Here is a 26760-nt window from a genome sequence, read left to right as displayed (position 1 = left end):
ATAATGTCAATTTTAAAAATTAAATTGTTCCATTTTAACAAAAAAAATTGGACTAAATTAAAACAAAATAATGAATAGAGGGACTGAATTGAACAAAAATAACGAATATCGGGACTATACTGAATAAAAAGAAATAATACAATCATAAATTGACATGTGGCACAATTATGATTTGACACGTGAACAATTTTTTAGAAATTAAAAAAATTAAAAAAAATTAAAATTTAAAAAAAGTTAAAAAAAAAACCAAGACTTGACACGTGACATGTACGGTTCAAAAATATTAATCATTTAAACACCGTTAGTCAAAATGACCAAATTGACCAAAATTTGACAAAAATGAGAACCTAATTGAACACAAAACGAAAATGGGGACTGAATTAAATAAAAACCACAAAAATAAGGATCAAATGTATATTTATTATATGACACTAGTGTGAATAATAAATATAATTAAAAATAATTTATTATAATTCTTATTAAAATAAAAATAATTTCTTGCAAATTATAGAGACGAAGAAGCTAATGAAAATAAAAGTTACTTGATAAAACTATATATATGAAAATGGTGAAAAATTATGTACAGAAAAAACAATTTCTAAAACCAATTCCTATTATTTGTTTTACGTATTTTAGAAGATATTATTAATTATTTTTGTTAGAAATCTTATAACTTCAATGCAATATTTTTCTTTTCTGATCCTTTTAAATATTAGGTTAAATTACTTTTTTTCCTTTGTATTCGTCAAGTAGTATTAATTTGTTCTTCAGTTTTTTTTTTTTTCAATTTGGTCCATGTTTCTTTACAAATGATTTAATTTGGTCATTACCGTCAATTTTGATCAAATAACGTTAAAATCAACGTCATTTGTCAATTTGTGGTTATTTGGATTTTTTTCTAATATTTTTTTAAATTTTTATTTGAAATTTTTTACAAATGTTTTTTACACGTCACTTCATAATTGTATCACGTGTCAAAATGATTCAATTTGGTCCCTATATTTGTTTTTAGTTTAAATTTAGTCTCATTTTTTTGTAAAAATGAAACAATATTGTCCCTCTTTAAAATAGACTCAATTTACTTTTTGTATAAATATTATGGTGATATTCTTACTAAAATTAACATTTTTATTAAATATTTCTAGAAATATTTTTATATTAACTTTAAATTCTATACAAAACTTTAAAATTTGGTTTTGTTTTGAACTTTAAATTTAGTTCCTAAACTTATGTGTGACAAGTTATTTGATTTTTAATCTTCACTAAGTTTGTATAATATGGTACACTTGATGTCTTTATATATAATGACAAAATGGTTAATTATTGAAATTAGGTTTGGGGTTTAACTTTGTTTAATAATAAAACTAAAAAAAATTGTTTAAAAATATTTCTACAAATATTTAATAAAAAATGTCAATTTTAATAAGAATATCATCTTAAGTTTATACAAAAAGTAAGTTGAGTCTCAATTTAAGGAGAGACAATATTGTTTCATTTTTATAAAAGTTGGGACTAGATTGAAGCTAAAATCAAATATAAGGACCAAATCATTTTGATACGTGGCACAACTGTGAAGTGACATGTGTAAGCAAATATTTAAAAAATAAAATTAAATAAAATTTTAAAAAAATATAAAAATCCAAAAAACCACAAATTGACACGTGACATTGACTTTAACAACGTTTGGTCAAAATTAACGGAAAAGACTAAATTGAATCATTTAAAAAAAAGGTTTAAATAGTCATTTGATTCTAGTTTTGGTCGACTTTTTTCACTTTGGTCCTACTTTTGAAAATGTTTTCAATTTGGTCCTACCTTTCGTAATTTTTTTCAATCAACTCCTTTTTGTTAACTCTGTCTAAATCGTTACCGGAACAGTGGTTAGTGTGGTGATTTTGTGTGACGTGGATACTGTTCAGTGACATGTCTGTTTGCATTGTCATAGTCCAGATTTTAAATTGAAATTTAGGGTTTGTGTTCATTGTGGTTGTCTTCCATTAAAGTTCAGCTGAAAAAGAATGTCTCGTGGGGCATCTTCATCTTCTTGCAATAGCTGGGTTCACCGAACTTGCAATTCCTGCCATGGTGGTTCTAGGGTTTCAGGCTCACCCCCAATTTGCGATTGCGGAGACATTGCAGTGGTGTGCATAGCTAGAACTACAAAGAACTTGGGTAAAAAATTTTGGGGCTGTGCGAACTTTAAGGTTTGTTTCCCAGTGTTCGACTTTGGGTGTTTCTTTCACTTTCAGTGTTTCACTTTCATCTTCATGGTTTTTTTGTGTTGCAGAGATGTGGTGAAGATGTGTTGGGATGCAACTTGATGCATTACTAATTAAGGCTTTTAAGCCTTCCATCAAAATATCAATGATCAAAATCCAGAAATTCTTAAAGTACATCCTGATTTTCCAATTATCACATTCATAATACATAACAAAATATTCCAGAATTTCACAGAGCGACGAAAAAATCCCTAATTCGACCCCCAAATCCCCAATTTGACATAAACAACCCTAAACTCAATTTAATTCAACTTAAACCCTAAAATGAATCTGCAATTACAATTAAATGGTCAGCACAGTGCAAACGGACACGTCACTGAATAGTATCCACGTCACACAAAATCACTACAATGGCCACTGTTCCGTTAGCGATTTAGACGGAGTTAACGAAAAGGAGTTGATTGAAAAAAAATTACGAAAGGTAGGACCAAATTGAAAACATTTTCAAAAGTAGGACCAAAGTGAAAAAAGTCGACCAAAACTAGAACCAAATGACTATTTAAGCCAAAAAAAAAACAAGGACCAAATCGAGACAAAGAAAATCTTAAAGACCAATTTGACACTACTTGACAAATACAAAGATCAAAAGAGTAATTTAACTTAAAACCTAAATATTATGAGAGAGTATCTTTTTTATTAATAAACAATAAAAAAATAAAAATTGCTAATATAAGGATAAATTTTATCATCTTCCTCAGATTTCAAGCAACACTAAATTAAACCCCATATCCCAAATTAGTAATCAAAATCTTAACATGATCAGACAACAACTCTTTTTTAAATATCAAAAAAAAGATTATAACATTCTCACTATCATTACCAGAAACCAAAACCTTGCCAATTCCCCTCAAAAACATGTTTTTATAGAAAATACATCTCATAACCTTAACAAATTCACTAATCAAGCACCCAATTTCATTTTATAATCACAAAGTATTATTTTTCCATCATATAATCCAAATTTAAACACTAATCAACATATAATGTAACATCTCATTTAATAGTTATAAACTACTAAACACAATATTATAAAGTTATATGACAAAACAAATAGTAACTACAATATTAAAATATCGTTATAGTTATCCCCAAAATAATTATAGCAAATATTAAAATATATACAAACGTTTCTGTTGAGCTAAAAAGGTTACTATTCCTATACTGACAAAACTACTCTATCTACTACCACGCTTTACTGGGAAGTATCTCGCTCCCAAGAATAGGAGTATCCTCACTTGCACCTCTCTCTGCTCATACAGTTAAGTGATCATTGCAACAGAGGCAATAAGACACAACAACAACAACAAAGGGTAAGCTAATGTAAACAATGGATCATATTATCATGCAAATCAAAATCATACACATCATACCAAAACGCAACATATTTAACCACTTATATATATATATATATATATATATATACACACACACACACACACACACTAAACATTGACTCGATTATTCGGATACATGCATCTGACATCAGATCCCCTGGTGGTCTGCACCTGCGAGTGGTTTCCAAACTCTGCAGAGTTTGGCCTCAAGGGGTTATCACCCAATCATTAACAAGGTAAATCTCCTTCACATAATGGCAGATCTTGTTCAAAAAATTTAAAGGGACCAAAATAATATACTCAAATTTTATATATTTAATTATTATTACTAATATAACAAAAAGTATATATAATTTAATATTAAAATTTTTGTATGTTTTTCCTTACAAAAATTATAGTTTTAAAATTGTATTTGATATGAAACTCATTTTAAATTAGTTTTCTAATTTCATCTCTTTCTCTGGATATTCTCATATTTGAGCACATTTGCTTATAATAAGTTCTAAAGAATTAGTATGAAACATTCCTCCTATAATTCAAAAGAATTAATATGAAACTTTCCACTTATAATTCTTTGAATTTTAATAAATGGTTCTCTAATTCAACAATTGAATTCCTAGTATCATCCTTGAAAATAGGTGAAAAAGTAAATTTGTATTGTTTTTAACTTCAAGGGTATCTTCCCTTTTATCACTTTACAAAAATTGAATCTATTATTTTATTTTTCATCATTATAGCTATTTAAAAAAAAATTAAGACTAAAAAATAATTTATCAAAATCTAATAAAAAATTGAGAGATGTAATTATTAAAAAAAATGATAATCAAGTCACATTTAAGAAATGGTTATGAAAAAACTTATAGTACATAACTTTTATTTTTATAGTCATAAAAAAATAAATAAACAAAAAACTTATAAGATGAAAAAAAAAACTAAATATCAAACTAATATTTTCTTATCAAGAGAAGGAAGAGAGTTACCTTTTTTTTTTATCAGAGAATGAATTTATATCCAACTTTCTAATTCTTTTCTAAAACAAAAAACAAAAGAAGATATGTAAGAGTAATAAATGAATACAATGAGAAACTTAAAATGAGTGAGAACAAAAAATATCTCAATAAGTTTTATTATTCTTTATTATGTTTAATTTTTTATTTTATTATTTATTAATATTAAATATTATATTTTATAAAAAAATAATCAATTTAAAAAAGATTTAAAAAAAATTAAAAATGTTTTTTAAAAAGATTAAAAAATCTTGGACCTTCTAAGTTCCGCCACTGCCTTCACGCCTAGGACTTGATCTGGTCTAGTGACTAGGATCTCTTTCATCTCTTCACCACATAATCTACTTTGCTCTATTTGAGCTTGAGTAATTATTAGAAAAAGGATAACAATTCAATAATGAATCCTTATGTGGATGCATACACTAAACTTTCACACAGAATTTCTCCTTAAAATTCTTTCCATATCAACAAAATTCATACTCATACCAACTACTTAGTCCATATCATGGTAATAAAAGCTATAGAATTCAAATTAATTATACTGGATATTTTCACACAGATCAAAAATAGCAAATAGTAAAATAGGACAATCAGCACTCAACTCCATTTGCCTCGCATTTTTTAGTGCTTAGCGCCAACTCTCACCGCTTAGCGTCCATAAATTAAATCACCTCCAAACCTGTAGAGGTCCCAACACTCAGGCATCGCTCAGTCAGCGCTCAACGCCAAACGTCTCGCATTTGTGCTCAGCAATGGTGCTCAGTGCTGATCTCCTTGTATTTTTCAGCACTCAGCGCTAGATTCCAGCGTTGAGCGTCGCACTAGAAAACAACACAGTTCTGGTTTTTTAGAAATCTTATATATGTTTTCATGACTCTAATTGGTATTCCTAATGTGGCACTGATTCAAAACAGTTTTAAATAGTAGTAGGTGATACCAATTGGGGACATGACTTAGCAATTCATCCTTCTCAATTACCTCACGAACTTAAGCAATACGATCAAAATTCAAGTCAAGCATAAACATAAAAAAATCATCAATTCACAACAACCAGATGATCAATTCTAATTAAAACACAAAAATGTAAAATACATTAATCAAATCTAGCAATAATTAACTTCCCTTACCTGATAAAAATTCCTAATTCCAACAACGACCTAAAACCCCCTTGTCGCTACCGAACGTGTAAATCAACCTATAAATAACTCAGACAAGATCATGGTACACCATCAAAACCACTAATCAGAGGTGTCAACACCCAATTTCGTTTGGGTGAATAAATTTATTTTCGAAAAAAATAAAAAAAATAATAAAAAAAGGGTTTTTTAGTTAATGGAAAATATAAAAAATGTGAAACAAAATTTTCTTCAAAAAGATTTTCAAACATCAACTTTAGCAAAAAAAAAAAAAAAAAAAAGAAAAAAGAGAGAAAAAAAAAGAAGAAAAAAAAGGAGGAAGAGCCCAATTTGTTATTAATTTTCATGAGCCCAATAACTCAAATATTTTCTACCTTTGTTCCTGATAGAGAAATTAATTATATGATAATAATTAGAAGCAATATCTCTTCAAATGGTAAGAATTAATATTATTAATTGGGATTAATTTTGTGCTCTGATTTGTTATTGATGATGATTGATTTTGTGCTCTAATTTGCTGCGATTTGATACTCATAATTTGTTACTATCATGAACAATTCATTCCTTATATTGTTCGTTACAATTAAGGCTGATATTGCATTGACATTGCAAGTATTACTATTAAATGTATGCATGTGTGATGTGCTATGTTTTTTATGATGCCCATAATAGATTTACATTGTTAATTTGACATAGATGTGATATCCTAAAAATATCAATTTGTTGCCACGTTAGTTGACTAGGTTGCTAATACAGTTAACTACGCATATTCTGGAACTTGATGTTTGGACTCTGTCATAATATAGTTGACTAGCCAACTAATGTAGTCGACTAAGTTCGTGCCTGTAGCAGTTGTTATATAAAAACAGTTTCTGCACTTCCCGATAATCGACTAGCCAACTAATGTAGTCGACTAGGTTCGTGGCTGATTGCATCTGTTATATAAAAACAATTTCTGCAATTTCTAAGGGGAGATCTGAAAAACCAGAAGAAAGAAAGAGAAGTGCGAAACAGATTCTTGGAGCTATCTTGGAAGGTCCTCTTGAAGATTTCTATCAAGACACATTCATTTTTGACTTGGCAAGATGAAGAAATTTCAATCTTGGGAAAGGTGTACTCAATCCATTTTGTAGTCTTTGTTTTTGTGTTTTGATACAATTCTGAAACTGTTTGTTTCTGTTTTTCTGTCCTAAGCAAGTGTGTGTTTGCCTTGCTGTTGTGTGGTTGTGCAAGTGTGTGGATGCCTTGCTTTTGTGTTCCTTTGTCTTAGAATTTAGATTTATCAAGTGTATTTGTAAATCTTGAAATTCTTGTGATATAGTGAATATATCTAGCTGTGGTTTGCTAGATGAACTGGATGTAGATTCGTAAGAATCGAACCAGTATAAAAACTCTGTGTGTTTTATCTCTTTCTCTCTATATCTTGTCATAGTATAAATGCTCCACACATTAAGCATCAAACCATACTATTTCAATTGATTCAAAAGCAAAGGTTTTTATCAAAGCAATATCAAAAGTGCTAAAACTGAGAAAGATTTGTTAATACCAATTCACCCCCCTCCCCCTCTTGGTTGTGAAATATTGGAGCATCAATTTTAACAGCAAGTTGTGAATATAAATACACACTCTGTCATGACCAGAAAAAAAATTCTCTACACTACTCTAATTCTTTCCCATCACCACTCCCACATACACACCTCTTTTTAATCTCTCTTAAAAAAAAAAAACATATTGAAGGAGGTAGAAAAAAGAAAAAAAAACATTCTCTACACTATCTCTTTCTCTCATTACCACCCACATAGACACCTCTCATCTTTATCTCTCTAGAAAAAACAAATTAGAAAAGGAGGCAAAGAATAAGAAAAAAAGAAAAGGTGAGGAGATATTGAACATTTTGTAAGGTACGTAACTGCTAGTTCATTTTTTTTTTCTTTTGATTTATTTTTATCAATTTTTTTATTATTCGTTTTAAATCATTAAAAAAAATTTCCCATTTTTTTGGTGTCTGTTCGACCGCTCGCATTGCATGACACCTATTTTAGACTTTCGTTCCTTTTTTTTCTAAAAAATATATATCAATCTAAGAATAAAATATAACTTTCTTTGTTTACTCTTTTATATATATTTGGTTGCTCATGTCGCAATGACATCAACAACTACTTTAAAATAGCTTTAAAAAAATATTAAAAATTTATAAATGATTAAAAAATAAAAAATAAAATATTAGAAAAAAGAATTTATTTCAAGTGTCTGTTCGGCCGCTCGCGTCGCGTGACACCAATTTTAAAATAATACTAAATTTAAATAAAAAGATTTTCAAAATTATAAAACAAATTAAATCATTTTCAAATAATTTTCCAAATAGATTTTTCGAAAAGAACTACGTAACCCTGATTCTCCATTTACATGGAGATACGTAGGAGCGAGGATTAATCCTCGTCGGGCCCAAAAATTCAAAAAAATATTTTAGTTTTTTTTTGTACATTCTTTTATTACTAATTTTGGGGAAAATTAAATATTTTGAAAAACCACATAACTTTTGTACATTTAATTAAAGGTACCGTCTTAGGACGGGCGTTGTGGGTGCTAATACCTTCCCCATGCGTAACCGACTTTCGGACCCAAAATCTGGTTTTTCGCAGACCTTGCTATTTTTTTATGGTTTTCCATAGTTTCCTATAATAACTATGGTGGCGACTCCAAACTTTGTTTTTTTTTTTACAAATTTTGATTTTTAGTTCGCCGTCCCGTTGCGATTTCAGTTGTGACAAGAGGAAATTCACAAGGTAACCTATACAAACGATCCATCATTGGTCACATGTAAAGGAAAGAAGAATTGACAAAGAATAAAGCAAAATATCAACTTACTCAATGGAGGAAATTTATCAGATGAATTTAGAGATATCTTCTTAGGGATCACTCTCACAGTCTCTAATCGTCAAACTAAGGAGAATATAGTGAGAAATTGTAGATAGAAGGGAAAGAAAACTTCTAGAAAGTGTTTTTACAGAAATAAAGTGTATTTAAGTAATAAGATCCTTTTATAAAATTTCTATTTATATTCAAACATTTATTTATTAAAATAGTAATAAGATCTCATTATTTTAAAACATTGTTACCCTTGAGAATTTTATAGATTCTCGCATATAACAAGACCGATACTAGCTACCCGTATCTAAATACTACATGTTTCAACTAAATCCTTCAACCTCCCTTTAAACTTTATGCTTCTTTTACACATTCCTTTTTGTTTTTCTTCAAAAATCACTCACACTTCTATTTTAACTTTAAAAACAATATTAGACTATTATTTTTGCTTTGATTTAAAATGTCTCGCCACTAATATCCAACTTCTTATTCATAGTGAAACTCTCAACCTAAAACTTTGTTTTGTATTCTATAAAATTCAATGAATAATAACAAAGAAAACAACTTGAAAATACATTCTTATATATTCATGGAATCTAATTCATTTTATACATCCTTATCCGCTATAAAGAATCTGCTTAATATATTCTTAATAATTATTTATCAAATTTTATTTCTTAAAAAAATAAATCTTGTAAATTAAATAATTAATAAACTCTTTTATCTCTTAGAAAATCTTTTAAATAAAACAACTCTTCTAAATTAATAAACAAATATATCTCTTATCATAACCTTTTAAATAAAATAAATCTCTTAAAATAATTAATAAATCATTTTATCTTTTATCATAATAAAATAACTCTTTCAAATTAAATAATTAATAAACCACCTTTATTATATATTTTAGATTATTATAATTTTCCAAATATTATACACTATTTGACAGAGAAGATCTAAACCAAATATCATCAATTTAAATTAATATTTTATCCTTTAAAATTTATAACTCAATTTGATATATTTATATCTAACATATTTAAAAATACTTCACTTTAAAATTATAATATTTAACTACAAAATCTAATTCTTTAATTAAATTAAAATCCAAAATTCATAACATCAATTAAATAAGAGCAAAAATTGCAAAACCAATTATAATATATCTGCAACACGTACTAAAACTAACATAACAACGAAAATTTAAACATTCTGCAATTCAATATATGTATTACTCTTTCTCCCTCACGTTTACACTTAAAACATCATTCTTTATATTTGAAACACTTCACATTTTTTTCCACTTTGTGATCCTTTCTGGGCTACTTTTCATATTATGGTTATGCCAGCTTTGGCAATAAATTGAAAAGGAGGCTCATCATCCTCATCCTTATCTTGGATGTAATATTAACTATATGACCTTTACAATCTTTTGAAATTAAAGAGAGTAGTATATATAATTTTCTAATATAAAATAATTTAGTGGAATTCAAATTAAAATATTATTTTTATTAATAAAAAATTCATCTAAACAACTCTTATATCTAGGAACGTGTGCTATGTGAAACAGCACAATATCTGTGAAAAAAACAACAACGTGGGGGGGCCTAGGGTGTCTTCGTCTTATCTTACTATTAAATAAATTAAAATATATTTAAAAATTACATTAACTGAATGTCCATATGGATTTGTAGAAGTTTCTTATTTAATTTTTTAAATCAAAATTTTAATTTGAGTTAAATATGATTTTGCTCCCTTGAAATTAGTCCATTTTGAAATTTTGGACCAGTTTAGTCTTTCATCTTTTGAAATATGTGAATTTAGTCATTTTAATCAAATTTTATTAAGTTTATTTGATATTTCAAGCGTATTTCATAATAGTATTTGACTCAACATTAAAGCAAAAATGTTTCAAACAATATAAACAACTCAAATACAATATTGAAATGCGTACGAAACATTGAATAAACCTAACAAAATTTAATTAAAATGACTAAATCTACATATTTCAAAAGATAAAAAATTAAATTAGTTCAAAATTTTAAAATGGACTAAAATTAGTTTTACATATGAAATTTTCATAGAGCTACCAATTAGTTTATTAAAAAAACCATTTATCTTTTTTCTAAAATTAGTTTTGGAAAGCTTTTTTAAAAAAACATCAACGGTTAAAAAGAACATCTTGTGGCTGCTGGGATTCGAGCCCAGGTCTCCACGGCCACAACGTGGAATTCTCACCACTAAACTACAGCCACTGTAGATGCCTGGAAAACTTTCACGCAGATACATATAATTATTTCATTAAAAGGAAAAATATTCGTGAAAATTAAAAGGTTGCTTCAACATCTAATGTATACTTAAAAATGATAGATTTATAAATAAAAGGGATAGATTTATAAGTTTTACATGATAAGTGATGAGAAGAAGAAATAAATAAAAATAGATATATATAATAGATGTACATAAAATGAAAGAGTATAATTCCTCTAACAAGAACAATAGATTAAACACTTATAAATGCATCTCATTTTTATGAAGTTATATAAATAATAATAATAATTCTTATTATGTTTCTTTAAATATTAATAGTGACGAACTAATTATACTTTCAATTCAAAACAGCGTATCATACTCCTGAATTTTATGAACATTGTCAGAAAAAGACAAGCAAGAAATCACACAGTAGATTTTCAAAATTCTTAAAGTCAAATCTATACAATTATTTTTTTCAAAAAAATAAAAACATCATACATAGGAACATAGTCAAGGAATGACCAGCAAGAAATCACTTCATAGATTTTTAGAGTTCTTAATCAAAATCTATACAACTATTTTGTGAAAAAATGACATACATGATCACAGAACAGACTCTTTTTTTCTCATATGCTGCTAAATCTATTTGAATAAAGCTGTGTACAGAAGCAGGAGGAACAAAACAAAATGCCCAATTCCGAAATATTATCATCATCATACTAGTCTAACCAATGGAACTCAATATAGGTCTCAATTGTGTGTTTTCCAGATACCTTTTGAGGGAGTGGATTGTGTTATTTTTACAACTCTCTGTCTTGGTTGTTGCGTATTCTTTGTCACCTTCTCTTCAGGGTTGTCATTTGCCTTCACCACATCAACTTTCACTATGTGATGATCTGAAGTCCCTTTGGAAGAAAGTACTAAATAGGAACCAGGAACAAACTTGTATGGAGAATTTGATGATGATAATATGTAATCTACCCTAGTTCCATACTTACATGTGCCTTGAACACCTGCACAATATTTGCAATTTTAGTGATCATAGTAATTAATAACAATAACTAATAACCATGTTTATTAGAGTTTGAAGATTGTGTTTGTACTTTGGCCCTTGGCAATCATGACAACAGACTCGCATTCCCCTGCATAGCCCTTTGCATCAGTGTAGTCTTTACTCTTGAGATATTTCATCACTTCAACCTTTGGTGTTGGCTTTCCCATCTCTTCATAGTACTGGACCCAGCAAAAAATTTGATTTCTACTTTTGTTACTTTTAAGATTGAGACCAAAAAGCAACACAATAATAGAGGTACTACTACCTTCACAATATCTGTCCATCTTTCTTGGGAGTAATCTGATTCATCCAGTGAATTAAGGCCTCCAGCTAAGATGTGAGGCTCATCACTAGATTGAATTATTGCATTTACCTGCTTCATTCGCCAATTCTCATCAAGATGATCAAGATGGGTACAGTAGAAGTTAAGTTCACCTACTTGAGGAACATCGATAGTGGCCTTCAGCACATTCCTGTGGATCAAAAATTAATTAATCACAATTTTGTGGATGTCATGCTCATACTTGTTGTTAAGTCATTCTCTAACCACTATACTTTCACTCTCTAGAATGCTTCGATCCTTCTAAGTAGGTTGCTTTCACGGGTTGGAATTTGGATTTCCACAATCATTTTTCAACAGATTATGCCTTTGGAGGAAAGTAACAAATTTCTCAATATAATTATGATCCAACTTGAGCAAGAAAAGTATATATTCTGACTGTTCTCCCAACCCAGACAAACAGTACCTCATATGCATCAGACAGATTTGTTTCACACCAAACTTGAATTATTTTATGCTGCACACTGTGCAAGTTTCGTTCTTCAAAAACACAAACCAGATAGAGTTACATTTTAGAGGAGTTGTTTATAGTATTCAAGGAAATAAGCCATCATTTGTATTTGGAGAATCTAAAAGTTTGTATAAAACAAGAAGAAAAATCTGAAACTGGTGTTCCTTGGTTGGAATATTCCGTGATCACTAAATTATGCATCTATAAACTTCTAAAAAAATACAGGTTGAAAATAAAATAGGAGTGTGAAGGGAACATGGATGAATGGTGACAACAGAGAATCCCAATAAGGAGTAGGTGGGGATGAATCCTGCATCGCTGCCAACAGCTATTACAGTTGGCATGTCGTGCATTTTGATCATTGCCGTTGCCACGTAGAAGAAAACAAGGAAAGAATCTAAGAGCAGTTTCAGAATTGATGTTAACGCTAAACTTTTTGCGTAAAGCTAAATGGGAAAGGTCGATCATTGCTTAAGCATTGGTTTGAAAGAGGGAGTAGTTAGTGAATGAGAAAATCTTCTGTGTGGCTTTTGGAAACTTCCCATGTGTTAGTTTAAGAATTCTTTTTTGGTTCAAAAGTGATGGAATAATGGGTCACTTTATGAGCAGAAAAGTGATTATCTTTTCATTTTATTTTTTTTTTGCAGTGACAAGCACCAAGAAGCTTCTTCGAAATACATACAAGGGCAGAAAACCAAAAGGTGTCTTAACTTTACTCCTTTTTCTTTAAAAAAATATTTTGGCGTCGTTACACTACTATATAAAAAATGAAAGGAGAATACCTGCTACATGTATTTATTTAATGATAAGCTTTTCAGACTCTGCAGGTACTGTTAGAATGAAGTGTAGAAATCAATTATTGGAAGATAAGTTAATTCTCGTGTTTAAATATGCAATCAAAGATAAAATACAATGAAATGTAATAAATAAATAAATCTCGTGTTTAATTTCTATGACCAATGAGAAACAATTATTAAAAAAAATAAATCATCAAACTAAAAGTTTAGTTGAGTTGAGATGACAGTTTACCAATGGAAGAACTAAATTAAAATAAGTAAATAATCGGAAGTTCCATTGGAGTTTTGTTTGAAGAATTAAAAACTACTGTTTCTTCATTTTCGAGTTCAGTCCTGTTCCATTCCAGTGACCCAAAAAGCTTAACATAAACAAAGAAACTGCAGAAACAGCAATGGAGAAGAAGTGCAGCATTAAAATGAAAAGTTAGTTAAAAAAAAAACTGACCTGAAATCAGTGTGATCGAAGATTTGGTGAGAGACGCAGCGTTTGATGGGCCATTTGGACAAGACAGCATTGCCGTACTCAGGTGCCCAGCTTTCGGCGAAGACGTAGTTCATTCCCAGCGCCGCAGCCAAATCAGACAAAGGCTTCATCCCATTCTCTTCCTCAGCCTTCACATCTTGCAGACCCAAAACATCCGCGTCCACTTCCTTCAGAACCTCAACAACCGTTCTGTTACTCACGTGGGCCCCACCTCCCCCCACCGACCACGCCTTCAGCCCCTCCTTGTCGTGTTCCGAGAAGCTCGATTGTCGGCTTCGCAGCAGCGAAATCTCGTTGTCTGGTAAATTTATGGAAACCCTCATCTTCTGTCTGCTGCCAACGTTCTCCTCTGCTCTGTTCCTCACTGATTGCGACTGCGATGGCGAATGCTTCAGTATGCTTCTCGGCCGCGAATTCGCCTTCGGAGCGACGCCGTTTTGCTCCCCCAACTCGCGGGCAGCTTTCGGGAGCGCCGGGGCCATGGAGAATAGCGCGGCGTTGAACGTGGCGATCCGGATTGGCTTCGGAGTACCCAATTGCGCGTTAGGATGAACAGCCGCGGAAAGGTTTGGGCTTGGCTCAGTTTGGGCCTTTGGGGCGTTCTTTCCGAGCTTGCTGATCACTACCACTTTGGGCTTCGAGCGGCGGCGAATTGGCCACCGGAGACGGCGGAGGAAGCGGCGGATGTTCTTGTTGAGGAGCTTGAGCATGGTGGAGAAGCCGGCCTGTGAAAAAAGAGGATCTTGCCTTGGAGAAATCATAAGATGTGGAGTTAATTAATTGCAGAGTTGTGAGGTTTAACTCTGTCAGATGATTACGTTTGGCGAGACATGTATTTTGTGTGAGAATGGAAGGACTAGTTGGATAATATACAGTGACTTGGAAGGAAAAACGAAGAAACCAAAAACTAAGTATATAAAAATAAGTATTGAGGTGGATTAGATTAGGAACTAGTTGAAGGCTTGCTTTGCTTTCCGTTCAGAATTGAGTAGAAAAGGGGAAGGAGTCTTCAAGGAAATGGGTTGGTGCCATTTGGCATTTGTGAATAAAATGTTAGAAAAATGGAATCGTTATTTGGAAATGATGCCATAATTCAACACATAGACAAGAAAAAAGAGAAACAAAGAAGATGCCTATGGGTATGGTATGGTGAGTGTGATGCTCATCCCCAACTGCTACCAAAAAAGAAAAGATTATTGGTCTGCTTTTAGTTGTGTAGTGGACACAACACACGCAAAGGCAATATCGTTTATAGGGCATGTAAAATTTGCTGATGTAGTTTAATAAACTGGTTGATTTTTATTGATCATTTTGAATAGGAAAAAGTTAACCTGATCATAAACATTAGAATTGCGAAGTTCACACAGCATTGTTATAACTTACAAGGCAGGTATGGGTTTTCATATTTTTATTGTTTTTCTTGTTTGACTAAGACAGAGAAGCAAGTGAATTAAGCGAAGGAAAAGAATACTAAATGGTAATAATGAAAGTAAATTAAATGAAGAAAGAAGTGGAGGTGGTGGTGACGGTGGACATGGAAGTGAGATTCTTATTTGGAACTCCACGTCACAGGAAACCCGGCGTACCCATCTCCCATGAACCTAACCTTCCATTACCATTACCATTTTACAAGTTTACAAAATAATCTAAAGAGTAAAGACAGGAGTTGTGACTGTTGACTCTGACTCACTGCACCTAAATATGAGAACTTCTAAAAAATAATCACAGATGCAATACAATACAGTGTGAGCTGGACTGGGGACACAATTTCTTCAACTTAGGAAGTTTCAATGGACTTAAATCAAACACCTTAAGAGCAAAAATCAAGGTGGAATACCGGGGGTCCTTCCACACTCAAAAAGTTTTACATTTTATCAATTTCTTTACAAAGACCACAGAAAATATTATTTTTTTATACATATTTGGCTTAGAATCCGATAATCTTTTGCCTGCAAAAATTGATTTTGTGTGAACGATATTCATCATATGTGTAGAGGTCCACCAATTTTGCGGAGGGACATAAAAATGGTAATGTCGTATGTGAAAACAATAGAAGATTGAAATGGAACGTGCCTGAATATATTATTTATAGAAAACAATATAGTGAAAACAGGGAAGGTCTGTTTCACAGTGTACCCTACAGGCTTAATGCTCAACAGTTAAGACTGGCATAGGAATATATGTGTTTGCCATATATAATGTAAAACTAATCATCACGTATAGTCACTTTCTAAAGGAAAAGAAGCACCAGAACAAGAATTCTGAAAGAGAATGGCAGAGTAAAACTACCAAATTTGTTCTTAAAATAATGAAATACTTGAATAGCTTGTAAAATAGGTTGAGTTAGATGATGATAATAATTTTATAACATATATACGTCTTGGAGTTATACCAGAATGAGTGATTAACGATAAATTGACTATGCATAATAGTGTAAGTGATTTTAGAAAATGTAGGGAAATAAATGGTATCCACATGTAAGAAAAAAAAAAAAAAAAAAAAAAAAAAAACATGTGTTGGGTTGGGTATTTTGAATAGGTAGATATGTTTGACATTGTTTGGTGTAGTATGAATGTTGTTTGTAGTTAATAATGTGGTCTAACTGAGAGACATGGACTCGTGAATATGACGATATTAGATTTGTGGACTTGATGTGAAGATTTGCCGATTCTTCTTCCTAAATCTACAATATTAGACTTCAACCATTTTTTTGTTCACAACATATAGTTTTGATACTTCGGGTTTTTTGCGCTTCCGGTTCTACTTGCTTTAGTACTTACGGATATTTAAAAAAGAAAATTGCCAAAAGATAAATCGTGTGTTTTGAAGAATTCATGCTTTAAATTAATTTTTTTTAAAATAAAACTAATAATTTAAATACATTTAGGTATTTATAATTTATTTTTTGTTTACTTTTTAGTTTATTAAGCATTTAAAATTTTTATATTTTCTAATTAAGTTTATGTCGTTTAATTCTTTTTATTAATCAAATAGTATTATTGTTATATATCTTATCATCTTACTTACTTGTCTTATCTATTAAGAAATGTAATATTATGTAATTAATATAAATAAGTTATAAGAACAAACAATCTAATCGGTTCCTTAATACATAAGTAATGATGTGGAAGTTATTAATAAAAAATAATAATAATAGAACAATAAAGTTATTAGTAGTTTAACATTTATATCACTCAATTAATAAAAATATTAATAATAAAAATAATTTAATTAAAAATTTAAAAATTTTAAGTGCTAGACAAACCACACAAAAATCACATTAAAAACACGCATAATTATTACTCAATTAAAACTTAATTAAACTTTTCTGAAAATACAAAGTGAAGTTTTAATTTAAGATAGGATTATATATATATATATATATATATATATATATATATATATATATATATATATATATATATATATATATATATATATATATATAATAGAATGGACACATAAAGTAATTTTAAGATACATGATACAATGTAGACAACCCAAATTTTAAATCACAAAAAAGCTTATTTTTTCATTGCAAATTTAAGCATAAAAAAAGGTGGAACCATTAATAATGTGGTGGTGTGCAAATTTTTAAACCTACTCTCATTTTCTCTCATACCATCTCTCTTCTTTTATTAATATTAAAATTTAGGTTAAATTACTCGGTTCTTCTATTTTTCAAATAATATTAGTTTAGTTCTCAATTTTTCTTTTGTTTCAATTTTGGTCTTCATTTTCTTAAATGATTTAATATAGTCTTTACCGTTAGTTTGACCAAACGATGTTAAAGTCAATGTCACATGTCAATTTCTATTTTTTTATTTTATTTTTTTAATTTTTTAATTTTTTTATTTTTCACACGTATCCCTTCACAATTGTGTCAAATGATTCAATTTGGTCCCTTTATTTATTTTTTTGTTTTAATTTAGTTCCATTTTTTTGTAAAAATGAAGCAATATTGTCCCTCCTTAAATTGACACTCAATTACTTTTTTATAAATCTTATGTTGATATTCTTTCTAAAATTAATGTTTTTATTAAATATTTATAGAAATATTTTAAATTAACTTTAAATTCTATACAAAATATTAAACTTTGATTTTGTTTTAAACTTTAAATTTAGTTCCAAAACTTATGTGTGACAAGTTATTTGATTTTTAATCTTTACTAAGTTTATATAATATGATACACTTGATGTATTTATATATGATGAAAAAATTGTTAATTGTTGAAATTAAGTTTGGAGTTTAACTTTGTTTAATAATAAAACTAAAAAAAAAATCTTGTTTAAAAATATTTCTACAAATATTTAATAAAACTGTCAATTTTAGAAAGAATATCATCATAAGATTTATACAAAAACTAAATTGAGTGTAAATTTAAGGAGGGACAATATTGCTTCATTTTTACAAAAAATTGAGACTACATTGAAACTAAAAACAAATAGGGATCAAATTGAATCATTTTGACACGTGGCACAATTATTGAGTGACACACATTAAACATAAAATTAAAATTAAAAAAATATAAAAAATATAAAATATTCAAAAAACCAAAAATTGACACGTGGCATTAACTTTAACACGCATTAACTTTAACACCGTTTGGTCAAAATCAACAGTAAGGACCAAATTGAATCATTTTTAAGAAAATTAGGACCAAATTGAGACAGAAAAAAAAGCTTTAGGATCACACTAATATTACTTGACAAATAGAATGACCAAAAGAGTAATTTAACCTAAAATTTAATTTCTCTTTCCACAATCCTTATATTTCTCTAAGACTTATGTAAGACTATGCGCTTTTGGAGGTAATTAATGTTCAAAGGAGATAGGAAACATCGATTTAAAAGATTTTTCGTGTTCTTTTTAGTAGAATGGAAAGTGATGGGGAAAACAACAACAAACAATATACCAGAGAATGCAGCGGATATAATTTCCCCTAACTTGCAAGAATCTATGAGGAGCAATAATCAAAGAGCAACAATAATAAATCACCAAAAGCACAAATAAAGGCACCAAGATTTTTAACGTGGAAAACCCCTCAAATCAAGGGTAAAAACCACGACTCGTCCAGACCAAAGAAATAGCTTCACTATGATCAACAAGAGTACAAAAGAGTCTCAATCAATAGCACAAATTAGTGCCAACACCCAACCAAATAACAAAGCAACAAAGTTTTCAAAATAGGGAAGAACAAGAGAGGAAAACCTCTACAAATCACTGCTGCAGTGCGAAATTAATATCTCCCAACTTAGACCTCTTATCAAAGATCCGACCGGTCAGAATGAAGAGCAATGAGTTCCGAACCTACTGTAAAAGTTTCAGCTCAATCCAACGGTGAACGAATCCGCAGCGCCGATTCTACTGTGACAGCTTTGTGAAAAACGTGAACAAAATTTTCCCTCTACCTCTCCCTCTATGTGTTAGGGCTTTCAGTGTGCTCTGACTCTATTGTTCTGCCTCTCTCTTTATTTTATATCCCCCTCTCCACTAGGTTAAGTGAGACATGGACTTCTCAAATTTTGGGCCTTTTCTCCACATAGGAAGGGAGCCCAATACCCAACAAAAAGCAAGGCAAAGAGCTCATTTGTGAGATCATTCTCCATTTTGCATCCCACATGAGATTTGAGAGTGATTTTAAGTATTTTACTATTATACCCTCATTTTTTTATTACAATAAACAAATCCAACACATTGCACTACTCAAGGTTTGTAATGAAGAGTGATTCCTAATGCATACAGTAGAGATTCCTAATGCATAAACAAGATAGATTCCTAACTTGTTTGACCGTGCATTGTGTATTGTTCAATGTCTTGAATGAACCATTGAATTACCATTAAGAAGGCAGTTGATTTATTTTATTACATGAGTTGGAAAGAAGGAAGGTTCTCCATTCTCCATCGTTAGGCTAAGAGACTATCGACATGCCTGAGCTCTAACAGGTGAGTTGTATGTCGTGCTTGTTCCACCATACTATGGTTCTTTTTATTTTGTGATGTGACCTACCACTCTCGTTTTGTTTGATGTTTCATGTTCCCTACCACTTCCCTACCTCTCCATTGTTGTTCGTTGAGGAGAGGCACGGTGATGAAGATAGCACAACGGCAGAGTGGCGGAACTAGGTCTATTTTGGCTGAAACTAAATCTATTTTAGTTGGAATTGGATTTGTTATTGAAGAAGCAAATGGAATCGGTTTTGTTTTACTTGGATCTGATTTCAACTTCATTAACTTTTCATGCATGTTTCATTTAACAAGATAACTTTTCATGGAACCTAATCCATTTGCAAATTCGTGAGTGTGTGGCAGGAACTTGTTGGTGTCTTCGACGTTGAAGGACTTCACATTAGAGTGGAATGAGGATGACGCGTTGACGTTGCTGGTGGCAGTTGTTCTTGGTGTCTTCGACGTTAACAGTCGACGTGATTTAGTGGGTTCTTTTAGGTTGTCTGTGGTGGTGTAGTGCTTCATAATTTTTCTGATTTCAATGTGATATAAATACACATTGGTATGTTTGGTTTTCTAGGTGATTTCTTGGAAGGAGGTGATGGAGGTGTTGTGGCTATTGGTTGTTGTACCCAATATTTAGAAGTTTGTGGGTGTTTGTTGTTTTGGACGTCGTGATCTAGTTGAATTAGTTTCTTGTTGTTTGCTATTATTAAACTTAATTATAACATATATATATATATACATGTTAAAATATGTTTTAAAATTTATTCGTCAAATTACTCCACTTAAATATTGAATTAATTTTATTTTTTAATTTAATTTAAAAAAATTAAATTTATAATTTTTTTAAAATATTAAAAATGTAAGTCTAAAGTTCTTATGTTAATATTTGATATAATTACATAAATTTATTTTTTTGTTAGCTTATTTATAATTTTTATTAATAAATTTATTAGTAAATTAAAAAATGTATAGTTTAAATTTATAAATAAAATAATAAAGGGAAATAAAATTTTATAATTATTTCATATATTAAAATTTAAAAGTTACAATAACAATTTTGCCTTTACACTTTAATATTTTAAAAATAAATCTAAGTTTAAAATAGATATTTTTTAAATTTAAAAAAAAAATTAATTTTAATATTTAGATGAAGTGATTTGATATATAATTTTTTTAAAAATATTTTGACATATATACACATATAAATTATAATTAAATTTAATTATTAATTAAGTCTCCTTTTAGACAAAGAAAACTTATTTTTTTTTAAAATATTGAAATGAGAAATAAATAAATAAATATAACAATTGAATCAAATACAATATATTATTTCTTTATACGTGATGCTGACATTGTTAAGTGTAACATCCCATTTAATAGTCCTTTAAGTTACTAAACAAAATATCATATTATGATATTGCAAAGCAGATAGTCAGAAAAGTCATACAAGAGTTTAATACAGTCATCCCAAGTAACCTGTTTTAAATTTTCAACTACTCAGAGAACCTATGTTAAGGAAAGATATAACATGTACATCCCAAAATGCTCTATTCTGAAAGCACGAACCAAAATGCAATATAAACACCAAAAGTCGCAGATCAGATCCAGTCCAATGGAGGAGTACCATCACTTGGATCCTTCTCTGCTCACACCAAGTCGTAGGTGGTCATCGCAAAAGAAGACATTCATAAGAAAAACAAGCCAGGCAAGAAGGGTAAGTTAACCAAACATACATTAAGAGGTGAAGTCATGAATATAAGTAAATAAATAATTTCACACCCATCAGAATTTAAATCAAGTCACCACTACAAGAAACACAAGTACCCGACTCTAACTCAATATCCGGATTATGTAAGCACATTGGATCTCTTGGTAGCTTGCACCTGTGAAGGTTCCCAAACTCTGCAGAGTTTAGGCTCAAGGGGTTATCACCCAACCACTCCCAAGGTAAGTCCCCTTCGCGTCTATGATTGATCGGGTCCATAAACTAGGACCTCCTACTACTCCTCACGACATAACCATCACACTCTACATGAGTCTTAATGGATTATTAGAGCGTCAGGATGCCAACCAAATCTGAGTCCTTAAGTGCTTAAACACACTAAGTACTTTTCCATCTCATCCCTTCACCATCTCATTCCTCAAACTTTCATCATACAATTATGTGCATATACTACAAATCATTATTATCCAGCATACTATAAGCAAACATCACATTATCTCACTAAATAAAGCTATTGTGCATTTAAAACAAAGAAGAAAACATAACTCTGTAGTGAAATTCGCTTAAGCTAGAGAATCTCGCCTAGGCTAGGGAGTAATCTCGCTTAGGCGGACTACTCTCGCCTGGGCGAGACCCCTTACAGTGGGCAACTCGAAAACCTGAGCGAGTTCTCGCTCAGGCTAGGCTGGTTTGCTTAGACGAGAGGATCTCTCGCTCAAGCGACCCCAGCTCGCCTAGGCGAGACTTCGCGCAGCAACAGAGGTAACTCTCCGATACTTTCGCTCAGGCGAGAGCTACTCGCCTGGGCGAAATTATCAGGATTTCCAAACTGTTCTTCACATGCCGCATTCCAATTTCACACCACAAGTAGTTCCAAATGGCAATTAAGCAAAGAATCATACCATCCAAGCACACAAAGACTCTAATTACTCGAAAATTAAGTGAAGGTTAGCTTCCCTTACCTCTTTTGCTAAGATTTGAGCTTGGTGAGGTTTAAATTGGTACCAAGGAGGCAGAGATCTTAAATTAACCGAGGAGGGAGGGAGCTGAGGGATGAAGCACCAAAGGGTTCAATTGAGTCTATTCTTCCAGAATCTGGTCACAGAATGCAAGGAATTTGGTGAGGGAACTGATCAAATAGGAGAAGTCTAGAGGAGAATTTGATAGTAGAGGGGGAGGGTGGAAGTAGCTGTGTTTTTGGATTCTTACAGAGAGAGAAAATAGATGGTTTAATTAAGGGGGTTTCACATTAAGTTACACAATACGAACTTGATATGTAAGAAAAAAATTAAAAATAAAATCAAAATAAAAATATTATGAACTTACATGTAATTACATGATTTATACAAATCTAAAAAGAATAACTAATTTGAATCGATTTAATACAAAATAAAATTTAATTAAGAAAATAATAAAAGATCAAATTGAATAGTTTAAATAAAAATAGAGAAAAAAATGATTTTAACCAAGTAAACATTTTACTTTATATATAACACATAATTAACTAGGGATGGCAACGGGTCGGGTCGGGCACGAATAGTGCCTACCCGTAACCCGACCCGTCCAAAAAAAATCCGCCCGCTACCCACCTGTTTACCCGCCGGGTATCCGCTTAAAAAATACCCGCGGATATTTTTAAAACCTGCGGGTACCCGTGGATACCCGATACTCGCAAATATTTAAAAAATATTTATTTTATAAATTTTTAATATAAAATTATAAAAATAAAATATAAATTAAATTAAATTTTAATTATAATTAAATTTGACATAATAAAATATACTGTTAATTTTAATTTTAATTAAATTTAACTTATTAAAATATAAATTAAATTTTAATTTTAATTTTTTGCGGGTAACGGATACCCGCGGATACGGATAGTATGATACCCGTACCTGACTCATTTATAAGCGGGTATTAAAATACTCGCTACCCGTTACCCGCGGATAATAACTATCCGCCGCAGATTTTATCTGCAAATATTTGCAGGTGCGAATATTTTTGTCATCCTATAATTAACCATCGATGCAATTCTACTAATGAATGTATGTTATTCGTAATTAGAATTTGAATAATATCAATATGTGAACTTTAATTTCAAATAAATACTTTTAATAATTGTACGAAAAATCAATGCTCACAATGACAGAATTAATTCTGCACTCCTAAAGCATTCTTCTACGTTAAATTCTCACATCATATTACTGTCGATGCACTTCATTCAATACTCAATATCAATCTACAGTTGATATCAAAATACTAATTTCAAACCATAACTTACATTCTTACATAATGAGGTACAAATAATTTTAAATAAAATTATATGAATGCAATTTTAATCCAAGATTTATTTTATTTTTTTGTTATTTTTTAACTTCTTATTCGTACTTTCTAATTTTTCCTACTTTAAGAGAATGCAAAATAAACTATATGAGAAATAAAATATTTAAGTAATACATAAAATGTAATAATGTCCTGGCGTGTGAATTTTAATAAGAAAATATAAATAGTAATATAATGCCCTAGCATGTGAATTTTTAATAGAAAAATAAAAACCAATATAATGTCATAACATGTGAACTATTAATAAAAAAAAGTACTATAAAGTAATAAAGGCCAAGTGTGTTATTATAATTATACCTATTAAAATTATTTCAATTTAGTCTTCACTCCTATCTTTTCATTTGAAATTTTTATTATGATTTATTTATTTTAATTGGTGTGAGGAAATGTTTGTCACTTGATTTACAATTAATTATTTAAATGCATCAAATTTTAAAAGTTAGATAATTTTTAACATGATTTTTAATTTTATAAATAATAACATCTTAATTAATCATGTTTTTAGTTTAATTCATATTTAATTTTTTTAAAATTAACTAATGATATTTTGGTAAATCACAATATTATCTAATTAATATTAAATTTGTGTATAGAAAAAAAGGGAGTAAATGATGGAAAGTAATGTAATTTGGTTTAATGGTGAGATATTGGATAGGAATAAAAGTTTAGTTATACATGTAGCTGGTTGTCTTAGTTCTTTATTTGAGTAGAAATTAATATTTTAAAAGAATTTGAACCAGAAGCTCGATTTTAGTTTGGTTTAGAAAAAAAAAAAAAAAAACTCTACTGAAATGTATATAAGAACAATCTCACTTTTACTTTTTATAAAAAAAATAATAATATAATGAAACTGTATGTCAATGCTTTAAAATAAAATACAATTTTTGTAGATATAATCATAATACAAGAAACTCGTCGTTAGAAGCACAATTATACTTTAGAGAAATGAAAATCATGTTTAGTTCAAAATAAAGATATATTAAGAACACAGTTTTATCGTAAAAATCAGAAAAATTAAAAAATGCGAAAAATTAACGTCGACAGCAGGGTTCGAACCTGCGCGGGCGAAGCCCAACAGATTTCAAGTCTGTCTCCTTAACCACTCGGACATATCGACAATTTGAAATTATCACTAACATGCAAATATAAGTTTTAAAATAATGTCCGTTTTACATTTTTACTCTACCAAAAAAACATAATTACAATTAATAGTTAAACACACTACATTTAAAGTAATATATTTTAATTTCAAAGAAAATAAATTAAATAACATGTTTCTAGAGATGAAGAAGATGAAATGAAAATAGATTAAAAAAAGGATGAATTATCCAAAGTAACACTCGAGCTTGTTCTACACTATATATTATAGATCAAAGTTCACAATGATTTTTGTAGTTTTGAGGTTGAAGAGGAAGGAGGAGAGTTTAAGTTTATACTCTAAGAAATAAAGGATAAACACTTATATATTATTATTTTAAGATTATTTAGTACACTTATATTAAAAAGAACAATTGATGCACCCGTATATCCATATTTTAATCATGTTATTCTATTTTGTTGAATTAAAAAATAAATAAATGTCTGCATCAATGTTAATTTTATGTTTTTTAAAATCATTTTTATGTATAAAATCTCATTTTTTGTTACTTTATTACTATATGTATGAGATTTGAATATATTATTTTTATTATGTTTGAATTACATTTTTTCTGAATTAATTAGTTTCTTTAATGAAATGTTGCAAAGTGGTTTTCAAATTCCTTTTAATTTAGTTCACATCATGACTCAAAAGATCGATTTTGAAATCTAGAATCATAATTTTTAGTGGTAAAATTAAAAGGTAAAAAGGTGAAATAAATAAATGAAAATCACGTTGAAAAACATTATATACTTTTGGATTGAATCAATCTAGTTGGTTATTTAGAATGATGTGCTCTTCTTGTAGTTTTGAAATTCTTATAGATGCACTTTTATTAATTAATTAAAATGATTTTATGAAAATGTATATATACAGTAAATACATTTCACAGTTAAAAATAATGCACACTCCTATGCTCATGAAATAAAAAGAAGAAGCACATGTGAGATAAATGAAACCATCTTCAAGATGACTTATTTTTCTTATAGTTTGTAATTAGTTTTTTTCTTAAGAATAACATGTTGTTCAAATAATTTGTGATACGTATTTATTTAAATTTGTTTTCATAATAGATATAATTTATCATGTTTCGTAAAATGTAATTTTTATTATAAGTTTAATGTGGTTTTTTATGTATATTTTTATTCTATTTTTTAGTAAATTTTAATGTAATAACAAACTAGTAACAAGTTTTGAGATTTTAACTGAAATTTCAAAATTTATACAATTGCTTGATGCACCGATATTTCAATTTGGGTCACGTGTCCGTGTCCGACACGTATCGTGTCCGATACTTTAGGATACTTTAACAATACTTATCAATGAAGAATCTACTTTATAAAATTGTAGTACACTACAATAAAATTTTTGAATAGTGATCAATTTTAGTGACAAAAAATAATTAGTCATTATATAGTAACCAAATTGACAACTAAAATAGTTTCAAAAAATTATAATTGGTCTCTAAATTGATAATTAAAATAACTTCAATTATGAATTGATTTTTAAATTGGTCACTAACATTAGCTATCAGGTTTTGGCTACCAAAATAATTGGTCTCTAATTATAAATTTTAGATTTACACAATAACAATGATATA

The 26760-nt window shown here is 29.6% G+C and overlaps 1 protein-coding gene and 2 non-coding genes across 3 annotated transcripts; all 3 read right to left on the bottom strand.

Moving 5' to 3' along the window:
- Positions 1–10804: 10804 nt before the first annotated feature.
- TRNAH-GUG (transfer RNA histidin (anticodon GUG)) lies at positions 10805–10876 on the bottom strand. The gene has a single exon. It is a non-coding gene; the product is annotated as a tRNA-His (tRNA).
- Positions 10877–11392: 516 nt separating this feature from the next.
- On the bottom strand, positions 11393–15628 carry LOC114192132 (uncharacterized). Its single transcript, XM_028081741.2, has 4 exons — positions 13962–15628; positions 12194–12401; positions 11978–12107; positions 11393–11887 (listed from the first exon to the last, which is right to left on the bottom strand). Exons 1-4 carry the CDS (start codon positions 14759–14761, stop codon positions 11625–11627), a joined length of 1401 nt encoding a protein of 466 aa, XP_027937542.1. The 5' UTR covers positions 14762–15628; the 3' UTR covers positions 11393–11624.
- Positions 15629–25057: 9429 nt separating this feature from the next.
- On the bottom strand, positions 25058–25139 carry TRNAS-UGA (transfer RNA serine (anticodon UGA)). Its single transcript has one exon. It is a non-coding gene; the product is annotated as a tRNA-Ser (tRNA).
- Positions 25140–26760: the final 1621 nt, after the last annotated feature.

Source organism: Vigna unguiculata, chromosome 7, assembly GCF_037176805.1.
Source record: "Vigna unguiculata cultivar grain cowpea cultivar isolate G323 ecotype 2 chromosome 7, ASM3717680v1, whole genome shotgun sequence".
Taxonomy (NCBI): Eukaryota; Viridiplantae; Streptophyta; class Magnoliopsida; order Fabales; family Fabaceae; genus Vigna; species Vigna unguiculata.
The sequence above is the reverse complement of the archived record's forward strand: the minus strand, read 5'-3'. Positions and strand labels throughout refer to the sequence as shown.

Excerpts from the sequence above, each read along its gene's own strand:
- LOC114192132 (XM_028081741.2), bottom strand. The coding sequence starts at position 14,761 with ATGATTTCTCCAAGGCAAGATCCTCTTTTTTCACAGGCCGGCTTCTCC. Across the intron at positions 12,108-12,193 it reads GATGGACAGATATTGTGAAG|TACTATGAAGAGATGGGAAA; the intron begins GTAGTAGTACCT and ends TGCTGGGTCCAG. Across the intron at positions 11,888-11,977 it reads CATGATTGCCAAGGGCCAAA|GTGTTCAAGGCACATGTAAG; the intron begins GTACAAACACAA and ends AATATTGTGCAG.